Source organism: Manis pentadactyla, chromosome 6 (assembly GCF_030020395.1).
Source record: "Manis pentadactyla isolate mManPen7 chromosome 6, mManPen7.hap1, whole genome shotgun sequence".
NCBI classification, from domain to species: domain Eukaryota; kingdom Metazoa; phylum Chordata; class Mammalia; order Pholidota; family Manidae; genus Manis; species Manis pentadactyla.
In genome coordinates, this window is record NC_080024.1 from 806,729 (window position 1) to 819,547 (window position 12,819).

The 12,819-nt window shown below is 57.8% G+C and overlaps 2 protein-coding genes across 2 annotated transcripts in view; one reads left to right on the top strand and one right to left on the bottom strand.

Annotated features, from left to right (window-relative positions):
- The window catches only part of CROCC2 (ciliary rootlet coiled-coil, rootletin family member 2), a 94,642-nt gene that overhangs the window by 68,406 nt on the left and 13,417 nt on the right, over positions 1-12,819 (bottom strand). The window lies entirely within an intron of this gene.
- On the top strand, positions 961-11,232 carry MAB21L4 (mab-21 like 4). Its single transcript, XM_036901267.2, has 5 exons — positions 961-1,704; positions 3,643-3,868; positions 5,464-5,617; positions 6,758-7,114; positions 7,945-11,232. Exons 1-5 carry the CDS (start codon positions 1,221-1,223, stop codon positions 8,035-8,037), a joined length of 1,314 nt encoding a protein of 437 aa, XP_036757162.2. The 5' UTR covers positions 961-1,220; the 3' UTR covers positions 8,038-11,232.

Sequence of the window (12,819 nt, forward strand, 5' to 3'; positions counted from 1 at the left end):
CTCTTGCTCAACCATGGCATGGACCACCCTGTGAGGTGGTGAGTTCCCCGTCCCGGGATGTGTGAAAGCAGAGGCCCTCACACTGGGGCTGTAGCTTATTGAAGAGGCTTCCGTGCACCAGGAAATGAGGGCCTTGCATCTGGTTCTGCCTGCGGCTCGGGCTCAGGCTCTGCTCCCCGGGTGTCTGAGGCCATGTGGGTGGGAGTGGGGGCTCCCCAGGAGAGCTCTGTGGCGCCATCTGTGCACACCTGCATGGGGGTGTCTGCGTTTACTGCAGAAGCTCCAGCCTGACAGCGGGCCAGCCTATTGGCGGATGACTGTCAGGGGCACCTCCCCTGCTGGCTGAGACTTGCACAGCCCTGACCAGGGAGGAGGCAGGGCCACGCAGCCTCCCAGCCCAGGTGCTGGAGGGGCTGGCAGGGCAAGGCTTTCCAGCCCGGTGACGCAGAGCCAAGGACACTTCCCCTAGAACCACACTCATCAGCTCCCGGCCCAGGTGGGTGCCGCGCCCGGATGCACAGCCCACAGGGGAGAGGCAGGACTCAGACCTCGGCTGCTGCAGGGCCAAGTTCAAGGCTCCCAGCTTTTAAGGGGGACACGTACCTGAGGGGCTGTTCAGGCTGCTGTGGCCCGAGGCTCCCAGCTCCCCCAGGCTGCCTTTGGAGAGGCCCCCGTGCAGGGGGCTCTGTGCCAGCTGATGCTCCGCCTCATCTTTCTCATCCAAGCAGTGGGGATGCCATTTGTCCCCCACTCCAGTCTGGTGGGGAGGCCCTGATGTAACAGAGACCCTTAGGTTAGATGAGGGTGGGAGGGGAAACCCAGGAATGAGCCCCCAACCTCCAGGAACAGCAGAAGGAGGTGGCCAGGCCCAGGAGGGGCAGGATCCCCGAAGGTGAACTTGTCCAGGGCCGTCCTTTAGACCTAAGATGCCACGTCAGTGTGCTGGGCGGGAGGAGCCCAGGGGCCTCCCCCAGGTGACGACCAGGCCCCGCCTCCCTGCCCTGTGACCTTCTAATTGTTGGTGACTGACTCACCCTCACTTCAAAAGCCTAGGCCAGTCCAGCTATTTGACCGCCCATCACTCTGGAATTCTGCTGTGGGGGAAGCTGGGGCCCCACCTGCGGAGGCCCCACCTGCGGAGTGGCTCCTCACCTGGGCAGGTGCCTCTGCACAGCTGCCTCAGAGCCGGCCTAGGGACTGCCTTCTGCCCTGGCAAAGCCATGGCGGTGCAGGTGCCCCTGTGGCACCACTACCTGCAGGCTATCCGCTCGCGGGGGGCAAACCGGGCGCAGGACCACCAGCGTGCAGAGAACGTGCTCTTTACGGTGCTGGAGCACGTGCATACCCTGGACCCCCGCTTCCTTGTGGACTACTCCCAGGGCCTGGAGGCCTTCCAGTTTGCCCTGCGCTCCTCAGAGGACCCGCTGGACATGGAGGTGCTCCTGTGGCTGGACACCGAGGCCCTCCTGCTTGAAGAGGTGGAGGCCGCCGAGGCAGGGAATGGCCCCCCGACCTTCTGCCTGGGCGTCCCCAGGGAAGGGGCTGGCTTGGAGCGGTGGATGTCTGACGATGTCTTCAGTGTCTCCTCGGAGGGCAGCGCCAACTGCTGTGGCCACATCGTACCCAGGAAGGTCCTGCGCATCCTCAAGGACCTGCTGGTGGCAGCCATTGTGCACTGCAAGCACCAGAGCATCATCTCTCCAGGTAGCTGGACCGCTCTGCTCGTGTGTGTGCGCGCACGTGTGTGACGGTGACGTGTGGTTGCTCAGTGTGCTCAGGGGTACAGCGGTTGGCAGACCCTGCTCTGAGGTCCTTTCTAGTTCCAGACAGATCATGTGTTCCATGTCATGTGTGTTCTGTGTGGTGGTTTTTTGGTGGTGACACTGGAGTGGATGGTACTTTTTGAACACTTCACCATTGCACCCAGCAGCTGTTTTCCAGCTGACCCCCTGGTGGAGGGTCCCTGGCACCGTTCTGGGCAGGTGATTCTGTCGTCAGCCCCACCCTGACAGGACTGTCCTTACAGCTGTCCCCACGTCCCACATTTGGTCACATGCCCTGAGATGGGAGGACTGTGTGTGTGTACATGTGGGTGTGCATATGTGTGCACACGTGTGAATGTGCGTTGTGGGTGTCTATGCCTATGTGCACAGGTTGTTTCCATTTATGGCCCAGTTGCTTGTTGTGTCTTGGGCCCTGAGCAGGCTCTGTGTTGGGGCCTGACCTCAGGGTCCCTTCTGGGTGCCTTTCTGAAGTGCTCTGGGGTGGCAGGGCCAGAAGCAGTGGGCATCCCTCCAGCAGGTGCTGTGCCCAGGACAGCAGGGGCCCCGGTGATGAGCCCGTCTTCCCGGGGGTCGGGGAAGCCATCAGGCTGTCTTGGCAGGGACTGGGAGGACACAGGCACACGGTGGTGGCTGCCACCTGGTATTCACCTGGTCCTCACATCTGCTGTGAGGTTAGCAAGTGGGGTCAGCACACCTGAGGGACAATGACCCGCCCTGGGCTGCCAGTGTGTGGCTCTCTGGACAGACTTCCAACTCGCCCATCTCCACCTGGGGGCAGGTGGCCACCCTCCGGGGCTGATGACAGAACCCTCACAGGGTAGCCATGGCATGTCATTAGGCACTCCCAGAGCCCTGACCTCCAACGTCTTCTCTGGGCGTCTTCTGAAACCCCCAGTTACCACAGGCAGCTGGGCAGAGCCCTTACACAGCGTGACCTAGCCTGGCTGTGTCCGCCTGGCCCTGGCCCTGCAGGCTCGCTGCCGGACCTGACAGACACCCTACCTGCTGGGGTGAGCACCAGGCTCTGCCCTGTCCCCAGGTCCCCGCTGTCCTCAGCTTCAGGGCCAAGAAGGGGGCGAGGCTGGAGCCACACCTGAGGGCACTGGGCATGCAGGGAAATTCCAGGCATTGCTTCCTGACACTTACCTTAGGGAAGCCAACAGCCCCAGGTGGCAGGGCCAAGGCTGCCGCTGCCTGGGGAAGAACTGGTGAGACCAGGCTGGCGCTGGGGTGGGGAGAGGCTGGGGCAGCTGTGGGTGTGGCTGGCCACCTTCCAAGCCACCATTCATGGACAAAAATGTGTGACCAGTGGTAGATAAGGAAATGAAGCCACCAACCAAGATAGGAGCCTGAATTGGGAGGGACCAGGTTCACTGAACCCTTTTCTTCCTCTAACTGATGGGGAAACAGGCCTGTGTCAGGATGGAGTGGCCTCTCTCCTTGGCATGCGGGTGCCACCCTCTCGCCGTGTCCTCACTTGGCCTTCTCTGAGTCCTCTACGTGTCCCTCTCCTGTAACGACTGGTTGTGTTGGATGACGCCCACCCCGAAGGACTCATTTTACCTGACTCATCCCTTTAAAGACCCCAACTCCAAATATAGCCAGTCAGAGGTGCTGTGGGTCAGAGCTTCCACGTACAACTTTTGGGGGACACAAGCCAGCCACATGAGCTGTGCAGGCTTGCCCAGCCCTACGCCTGGCTAGCCTCGGGGTGTATGCAGGCCCGGGGGTCGGCAGCAGCCTGCAGGTGGGGCCTACGGAGCAGAGGGGGCTGCGGGGGAGAGGTGGGGAGGGCCGCGTGCCACCGGGGGAGGAGGGCAGTGCAGGGCCCTGGCAAAGGCACAGCGGGTCCTTACAGGCGCCCTGAGTGCGGACAGCCTGAGGGAGGAAGGCCCCCACCTGCGCCTGCTGGTATCCGGTGGCTGGAGGACGATCCGCTTCAATGTCGTGCCCGTGGTGAGGAGGAAGCACAGGCTGCCCGCCCTGGAGGGGGCCCAGTGGGCGCCTGGGTTCCCCGAGGGCAGCTTGAGAAGAATCCTCAGCCAGGAGGCAGCCCTGGTACCGGCCAGCGCCCACCACTGGAGGTAAGACGCACCTCCTGGGCCTGGGGGTCCTGCGGAGCCAGCGGGAAGGGGGCCGCCCCCCGCTGTTCCCCTCCCTTGGGGCAGGAGGCCCTGTAGGGCCCCCACCTGCCCCTGCCAGCGGGCATCTGCCCCTTGCTGGTGTCACTGGGATCTCTGGGGAATTTGGGATCTGGCTGGAATGCTCACTGCCCACTGGCTGCCTCGCCCCTCTGAGCTGTGGGGTGGGAGGAGCTGTGCCCTCTGCTGCCCGGGTGCAGGAGGCTGCCCTGGACGGGGCCCTTCACAGCCCGGCCCAGCACCTTCGCCGTTCTTCCCTGTGGGAACGCGGCATAGGGGATGGGTGACGTGTCTGGGGTCCCGGTGGGCTCCCCAAGCACCTGGCAGCGGTGAGTGCGCAGTGAGGGTCCTGCACGCAGTGAGGACAGTACGCGTCTGATGAGACCGATTAGCGCCAGGACTTCGCTGGCTCTTCCTTCTGGGCGGCTTTTTCTAGACGCGGTGCGAGGTGCCTGCCTGCCAGGGGTCCTGCCTCTGGAGTGCTGGCCGCCCCGCCCGGCCCGGGAGCCCCAGCAGCCCCTCCTTGGGGCCCTGGGGTCGGCTCCACAGCCTGTGGGCTCTGCGGGGGCCACACCTACACGGAAGGGAGGCTGAGTCAGTGTCCTCGGGGGGAGCAGGGCAGAGTTCCCCTCGAGACCTCAGCCCCATTCAGGTCTCCCGCTGCTCAAGCAGCAGCCCTCGGCCAGGTGACTCGACCCACCCACTCCCACGCCGAGTGACGCCTTCGCGGAGGTGGCACAGGGCTGAGGGAGGCGGGGGTCCCTGATACAGTGAGCCGGTTACGGGAAGGGGGTAGAGCTGCCTATGCCCTTCAGGGGGTTTTTGCCCCAAGGACCGCCCCCATCTCTGCACAGAGCAGGGCTGCATCCAGGCGGTGAGTGGCCGCCACCCGCCAAGGCAGGGGAGGGTGGGCTGGGCAGTCATGCCCACAGGTTGCCCAGACTCGGGGCACTCAGGGGATGGCATCCAGTCTGAGACTCCAGAGGGGCCCGCGAGATGCTGGCCTCAGCTCCCACCCCTTCAGTTGCTCAGTAAGCACATAGTGAGGGCCGCTGGTGCACAGTGCCGGGCGCCCCAGGCGCTGCTGGGGGGCACATTTTGGGTCATGTGGCTTCCTGGGGGGCTGGACATCCAGAGTGATGTATGGGGGAGACGCCACACACCCATACCCCTGCCCGGGGACCGGAGGCACTGCTCCACCTGGGTGGGCAAGAGTGGCGCCTTCCTGTCTGCACAGAGAGCCAGGCTGGCCTGGAGGCTCCCTACGTCTGCCCCAAGTTCTGGGACCTGGGCATCTGTGTGAAAACGGCCATTTCACACCCATGGCCCACCCACCAGAGGCTATTCCTGAAAAGCAGAAGGGGGCCGGGTGGGGGAACAGGACGGTGCCTGTCTTGACCTGGGCCACCCCGTGGGGCTCAGGAGGTTCCAGTCCTGGGGAGGCCGTGCAAGTGGGGAACTTCCTTTCTGGGTGAGCTGTGGGTGCAGGTTCCTGTGTTCAGGCTGATGCTGACCGAGGGTGTGTTTCTTGGTTCCAGAATCTCTACTGACCACCTGCTCCCCAGGCTGCTTAGCGCACTGGGCTCCCTCCCGGGCCACCACCTGGACAGCCTCTCCATCCTGGACCGAGTCAACCATGAGAGGTGGCGTGACGGTGGCCAGAGCCCAGGCCTGACCTTTGGCCACCTGAAGGTAGGCACGGGCCCCGCGGGTACCCAGCCCCACTCCGCTTCCCCCGGGCCCGTGTCTTCCGCCAAGGTCAGACCCTCCTGCCCGCTCTGGCGGCCGGATGGTGTGGAGTGAGCTCCAAACCAGAGGCCTCACCTGGTGTTCCGGGAGGCCAGGCTGTGGCTGAGTGACGACTCTGGCTGCAGGTCACTGTGGCACTTCAAAACCACTTCTGCCATCCAGGCTGGTGACTGTGGAGGTCCTCCTGGCCCTGGGATGCTGGCTTTTCAGCCAGAGCTTGGTGGTGGCACAGAGCTGGCATCCCACCAGCTGGTGTTGGCCCCGCGTCTGTGAATGTTACCTGCCTGGGGCGCCCCTCTGGGAGGAGTCAGCCCAGTCCTGTCACTCTTCCTTGCTGCTGGGACCGTCAGGTGCCATGGTGGGGGGCAGTGGGGGAGGAAGTGGGTGGGGCTCCCTGGATGGGAGTTGGTGTGGACAGGGGTGGTCCACCTGGCACAGAAGGTGGCTCTGCCGTGTCCCCATGTGACCTACTCACTGCCCTCTCAGGCCTCCGGCCCACCTCTAAGTGGGGGCCAAGTCTATGGGCTCCCAAGCCCCACATTGAACAGGGGTGCAGGGGCTGGTGATGGGAGAGCAATGTGAGGTGCAGCAGGTGACAGTGTAGCAGAGAGGGTCCCTGGTGGGGGCTCAGGGGCAGAGGGAGGAGAGGGCACCTGGGGTGGTCAGGGGAGTCCGTTCTGTGGCTTTGACTCCAGCTAGTCCCACAGTGGGGCTCTTTGGGTGGGGCTGCAGAGCATAAGTAGGAGTTTAGGTCAGGGGTGGGTGCATAAGGAAAGGCCCAGAGGAAGGGTGGGAGTGGCAGAATCTGCCAGAGGGGTCCTGGGTTGCTCAGAGGGGCTGCAGTGGTGGGGCCTCAGGGGCCTGCTGAGCTTGGACTTGGCTGCAAGGAGCCAGGGGGCACCAGGGTGGGGATGGCGGCTGGGGAGGTCTGGGGGTCGTGTGAAGGGTTGGGATGGTGCTGGAGGCAGGGGTCTTCCAGGGAGGGGTACATGTGGAATGGGACTGCTCTGAAGAGGGTGCTCGGGTGGGCCAGGCTGGGTGGGCTGGACTGGACTGGGCCTGACCCCACTGACACACCCACAGACGGTCCTGCTGTGGGCCTCGACACTCTTCCCGGGGCCTGAGGACTGGGCAGAGCTGCAGGGTGCAGTGTACCGTCTGCTGGTGGTTCTGCTCTGCTGCCTGGCCACCAAGAACCTGCCCCATTTCCTCCACCCCGAGTGGAACCTGCTGCAGGATGCCGGCCTGGACCTCAATGTCCTCTACCAGCGTGTGGAGCACTTCACCAGCCAGCCAGAGGTGTCCCTGCGTATCCATGTCACCCACCTGGGCCGCAGCCCTCCGCCGCGCATCGACAATGGGGTCAAGGCGCTCCTGCAGCTGCCCGCCAGCGACCCCTCCTACTGGGCTACTGCCTTCTTTGACGTCCTGCTGGACAAGGTGGGCGCAGCTGGCAGAGGGGGCTTGAGCAGACCCAGGGTCACACGTGGTGGGACAGAGCCCTGGTCTTCCTCCAGGTCCAGGCCAGGTCAGTCCTCTGGACAGAGCCTCTGTCGGGAAGGTGTGACACCAGGAGTGCACCCCACCCACTAGTGGCCCACGGGTCCTGGGATGCTTTCTGGGGACGAGGGCAGCGTGCCTGCGCCCGTTCCCCACCAGAAGCAGCCCCAAACCCACAGTCAGTGGGCACTCAGAGCCCCTCCCGCCTACCCTGGCCTCCCTTCCTCCTGAGGGGTATGGCCATCCCTGGGTCTCCTGGGGCAGTTTCTGGCTGCATCCCTGTACTCAGGAGTCCCATGCCATGTCCCTTGGGACAGCATCCCCTGGCCTGGTGTTGGGAGGCCCGGCTGCTCCACCAGCTGCCCCTCCTTGGCCCAAGTTTTTGCCAGCTGTATCCCCACACAGATCCCTGCTGCTCCTCTCCCCAGGCCAAGCCCACCCCCCGCACCCCAGATGGCCTGAAGAGTCTCCTTCCAGGGCACATGGGGGTGGGGTGTAGTAGTCGGAGGGATGGTGCACACTTAGCCCTCACCAAGGGCCTGATGGGGCCTCCTTTGTGCCAGGCTCATCCAGGGGCACCTGAGTGGGAGGAAGGGCCCTGGAGGAGAGGGCCCCAGGTGGGTACACCTGTCAGGGGGGCTGGTGGGGAGAGGCCTGGGGCAGGAAGGCCCAGAGGTCAGGCAGCCCGTGTGGTCCCATCCTGTGTTTGGGGCCCTGTGATGGGCTCCCAGGTGTCTCTGTGACCCCTCTGTTCCCTGCCCCACCTGCAGTTTCAGGTCTTCAACATCCAGGATACAGACCGGATCTCAGCCATGCAGAGCATGTTCCAAAAGACCAAGACTCTTGGAGGGGAAGACAGCTGAGCTGCCCCCAGCCCCAGTCTCTGCTGCCTCATGGAGGCTCCCAGGGCATTTGGAGAGGGAATGGGCTTCACCTGGAGGTGGGTGGTGGGTGGTGGAGGCTTTGTCCCCAGGGGCCACCTCAAACTGTCCAGGGTGCTGGGCAGCAGCCTCCTGGAACTGTAACCTTGTGAGGGTGCTGTGAACTCGATGTGACACGTGTTGCTCCATCCCATGTAATGTCAAGGCTCTGAAAAACGAGGGTCTGCATGGGACCTGGAGCTAAGGTCGCGTCCTACCTGTGGGTTGCTGTTGTATCTGTGGATCTTACCTTGAGTAAGTTAGTGAACTGGATGTAACAATGGAGAAGGTGTCTGCCTCTGTTTGCAGACCTATGTGGAGAATATCCCCCCCCAAAATCACAGAAGTGGGTGAGGCTTCTGTGCAGAGAGACAATTTCAAACTTTCCCCATTCCCGTCCACCCACACCTTCTAGCTCATAGAGGAAGCTGCAGCCAGCGAAGGGGACACCCACGGCCCCCCCGACAGCCCGGTCTGGCCCTTTCCAGGTGGAATATCCCCTCTCCTAGGTAGGGCGACCCCTCCTTGCGCCTGATGCCACCCCCTCCATCCATTCTCACTGTCCTAGTTCTCCACCTTGGATTCTCTCGTCAGCCCCCTGTGGCCACCTGCAGCCCCTTCCCCACCGAGCCTCCCACGCTGGGGTCCCGGTAGCCTCCATGTGCCTTGACTCAGCAGGCTCTCCATTCTCTTTGCCTCTTGGGACATTTTCTGCCCAGCTTCTGAGCCACAGCCCACATCCTGGGCTCCCGGGCAGGGGCCTGAATCCCATGGCGAGTGCGTGAAGCAGCAGCTCCCCCAGACCTCCTCCGAAGGGACCTGAGGCCACATGTGCAGGGGAAGTGCCAGGTCCTTGAGGGTTTCAGGGTTTAGGGCCTGAGCTGACGCCAGTACGAGGGGATGCGTCATGCCCTCCCTCCACTAGCGTGCAGCTTGCACGGTACTGAGACCTGATCTGACTCACTCACAGTGGGTACAGAGTGCAGGCCTACCCTGTGGTCATTTCCTCAGCATCTGGTGTCTGTCATGATGGCCGTACTTAGCATGAGTAAGAGCCATAATTGTAGGAGAAACCAAAGGAAAGATTTTAAAACCACCTCTACTCCCATGGCCAAGAGTCCAGCAAAACATACTGATTCCCAGATACAAAAACAGGCAGTGCAGCTCTCAAAGACCTTAATTCACCAGTATGACCGCAGCAAAAATCAGATGGGTCAATAATGAAAACTTAGGTATAAATCCAACAAAATATATACAAGATCTATATGAGAAAAATGATAAAACTCTGACAAACAAAATCAAAGATCTAAATAAATGGATATTCCATGTTCATGGATAGAAGACTCAATATTTCAAGATGTTAGTTCTTCCCACTTGATCTACAGATTCAGTGCAACCCAGTCCTAGTGAGTTATTTTGTGGATGTTGACAAACTGATCTAAAGTTATAGGGAGACATCCGGAACAGCCAACATAGTATGACAGAGAAGAACAAAATTGGAGGACTAACACCACCGCACTTTTAGACTCACTATAAAGGTACAGTTATCAAGACAGTGTGATAAAAGAAAAGACAAATGTGGCAAAAGAATAGAAACAGGTCAGCGGAGCAGAATAGAGAGCCGAGAAACAGACCCATAAACATAGCAACTGATCTTTGACAAAGGAGCACAGGCAACACAATGGGGCAAAAACAGTCTCTCAACAAATGGTGCTGGAGCAACTAGACATCCACAGGTAGGAAAATGAATCAAATCTGGACACAGACCTCATACCTGTCATGAAAATTAACTCAAGATGGATTATAGACATAAATGTAAAACAAAAACTAAAAACTCCTAGAAAAGAACATAGGAAACCTAGTTGACCTTGGGTATGGTGGTGACTTTTTAGATACAACACCACAGGCACCACCATGAAAAAAATAACTGATCAGCTGCACTTCATTGAAATCAAAATTCTCTGCTCTGTGAAACACAATGTGAAGTGAAGGAGAAGACAAGCTGCAGTCTGGGAGGAAATATTTGCCGAGGACATATCTGATAAGGACCATTACCCAAAATCTACAAAGTGCTCTTAAAACACAATGATAAGAAAACAAACAGCCTGATTAAAAAGGGGCCGAAGACCTTAACAGACACCTCGTCAGAAAGATACACAGATGGCAAATAAGCATATGAAAAGATGCTCCACATCGAGTGTCATCAGGGACATGCAAAGTGAAACAACAATGAGGTGCCACTACACACCTATGAGAATGGTCAAAGCCTGTGACCCCAACACCGCCAGATGCCGGTGAGGACGTGGGGCCACAGGAACTCTCACCGCTGGTGGGAAAGCAACAAGGTACAGTCATTGTGCAAGACAGTTTGGCAGTTTCTTACAAAACAAAACATACTCATCATATGATCCAGGAATTTAGTTTCTTGGTATTTACTCAGAAAAATTAAACTCATGTCTGCACAAAAACTTGCACATGGATGTTCATAGCAATTTTATTCATAATTTCCCAAATTTGGGAGCAACCAAGATGTCCTTCAGTGAGTGATGGATAAACCATGGCCCATCCGAACAGTGGAATATTACTCAGCATTAAAAAGGAATGAGCTATCAAGCCATGAAAAGACCTGGGGGAGCCTTACATGCATGAGACTAAGTGAAAGAAGCCGACCTGAAAGGCTACATACCGTACGATTCCAGCTCTGTCGTCTGGAACAGGCAAAAAGCTGTGGAGACAGTGAAGAGACCGGAGGTTGCCAGGCATTCGGAGGGAGAGAGGGATGAAAAGAAGGAGTGGAGGGTTTCTAGTCGATGAAAACAATCTGTGTGATACCATAGTGAGGGACACATGCGTTTGTCCCCCAATGCATTTGTCCCAATGCGTTTGTCCAAGCCCCTAGGACACAACAGCAAGAGGGACCCTCGTGTAAACGCTGGCCTCTGAGTGATGACAATGTCAGCACGGCTTCCTCAGCTGTGGCGCGTGCCCTGCTCTGGAGGTGTTGTTGGTGATGGGGGGCTATGCATGTGGGGAGCAGGGGGCACATGGAAGATCTCTGCCTTCCTCTCAGTTTTGCTGTGAAACTAAAACTGCACTAAAAAATATCTTAAAAGTAAAATAAATTTAAAAATTTCCAGATCCGCTGGATGATGATGAATGATCATGGATCACATAAACGGAACTGAGTCACAGCCTGCAGCCAGGTGCTCTGCGGGCTGTGATCTGTTGATGGACAGGGAGGGCAGTGCCCCTGAACTTGCTATGTGGCTACTGAGCGAGGCATGCATCCTCCTTCAACTCCCGTCAGAAAGGAGGATCAGAAACAATCTGCCTTGCTTGGAAGAGGCCCTGCCTGGCCGATGTTGATCCTTCAGCTCTGTTACAATGCAGGCCTGATGGGGCACCAACAGGCCGGAGAACAGCCTGTGGGCACACTCTACTGGTGGCAGGAAACGAGCTGGGGGGCACCAACAGGCAAGTTCTTTGGGTGGATTTAAGACATACTCATTCCCAGGAGTAGGAGGTAAAGGTCACAGCCTCAAGGTCTGCCCCAGATGAAGACGCCAGAGGGTCCAGCGGTCTGGGCATGCCAAGACTGGCTTCTAAGGGATGGCCCGTCCCACTTGCCAAGAAGACAAGGACAGGGCTGGGCGGGCCTCAGTGGATTTTGGAGATCGCACAGACCTCCTTGGGAATGGAAGGCTGTTGGTTCTGGGTGAGGCCAGAGTGCACGTGGCTTCTTCTAGCAGGTTCTTCTATGACACAGTCATGGTGTTGGTGGTGCCCAAGGGTGAAATGGGTGCCACAGGGCATCTCTGGAAACCCTAATGGGGAAGCCAAGGTCCTAGAACAGGACCATGTCTTTTGTAGCAGAGAACTAGTCACTGTTCAAAACGCAGTGTCTGATGTGATAGTGGCCCTAACAGAGACTGAGCGCCTGGCCAGAGACCCCGGGTGACTATATGACCCGTGCTGTCCACCAGCCAAGTGTTACAAGGAAAAATAAGAAAAGGGTGTGAAAACTGGAAAAGAAGTAAGACTGTCCTTAGTCACAGACAGTTTCATTATCTCCATAGACTATCCAAAGGAATATACAAAGAAACTACTAGACTTTGTGGATATAGCAAGGCCAGAGATGCATGGTTAAAAGAGAAAAATTAACTGCACTTCTGTATAAGAATGAACAATTGGAAGTGAAATTTTAAAAATACCACTTACATTAACACCAAAAATATCAATCACCCAAGAATATGCCTAACAGAAGATACTAAAACCTCTGCACTGAAAATTAGAAATACTACTAAGCATAATTTTGTAAGACCTAAATTAATGTTCATGTATAGGAATTTATAATATTTTAATGATTTCTATTTCCTTAATTTGATACATAGATGTACATACATGCATTCTTATCAAAATTACAACAAGCTATTTTGAAGAAATAGGATGATTCTAAAATTTATATGGAAGTTCAGAGAATGTAAGATAGGGAAAAACATCACCAAAAGGGAGAACAAAATTGGAGGGCTTGCACTACTTGATTTCAAGACTTACTTAAAGCTACAGAGTTGCAGAGAGCATGGCATTGACGTGAGACAGGCAAATTCAACGATGGAACAGAATTGAGAGGCCAGAGAGAAACCTACATGGGTGGTCACATGACAGAGCGGTCCCGGCAATTTGATGGGGAAAGGCTGTTTGGCAAACATTTCTGGAACAACTGGT

What these genes read in the sequence shown, in the direction of transcription:
- MAB21L4 (XM_036901267.2), top strand. Translation starts at nt 1,221, where the DNA reads ATGGCGGTGCAGGTGCCCCTGTGGCACCACTACCTGCAGGCTATCCGC. An exon ending in TGACCTTTGGCCACCTGAAG is followed by an intron (nt 5,618 to 6,757) that starts GTAGGCACGGGC and finishes ACACACCCACAG; the next exon opens with ACGGTCCTGCTGTGGGCCTC. An exon ending in TTGACGTCCTGCTGGACAAG is followed by an intron (nt 7,115 to 7,944) that starts GTGGGCGCAGCT and finishes CCCCACCTGCAG; the next exon opens with TTTCAGGTCTTCAACATCCA.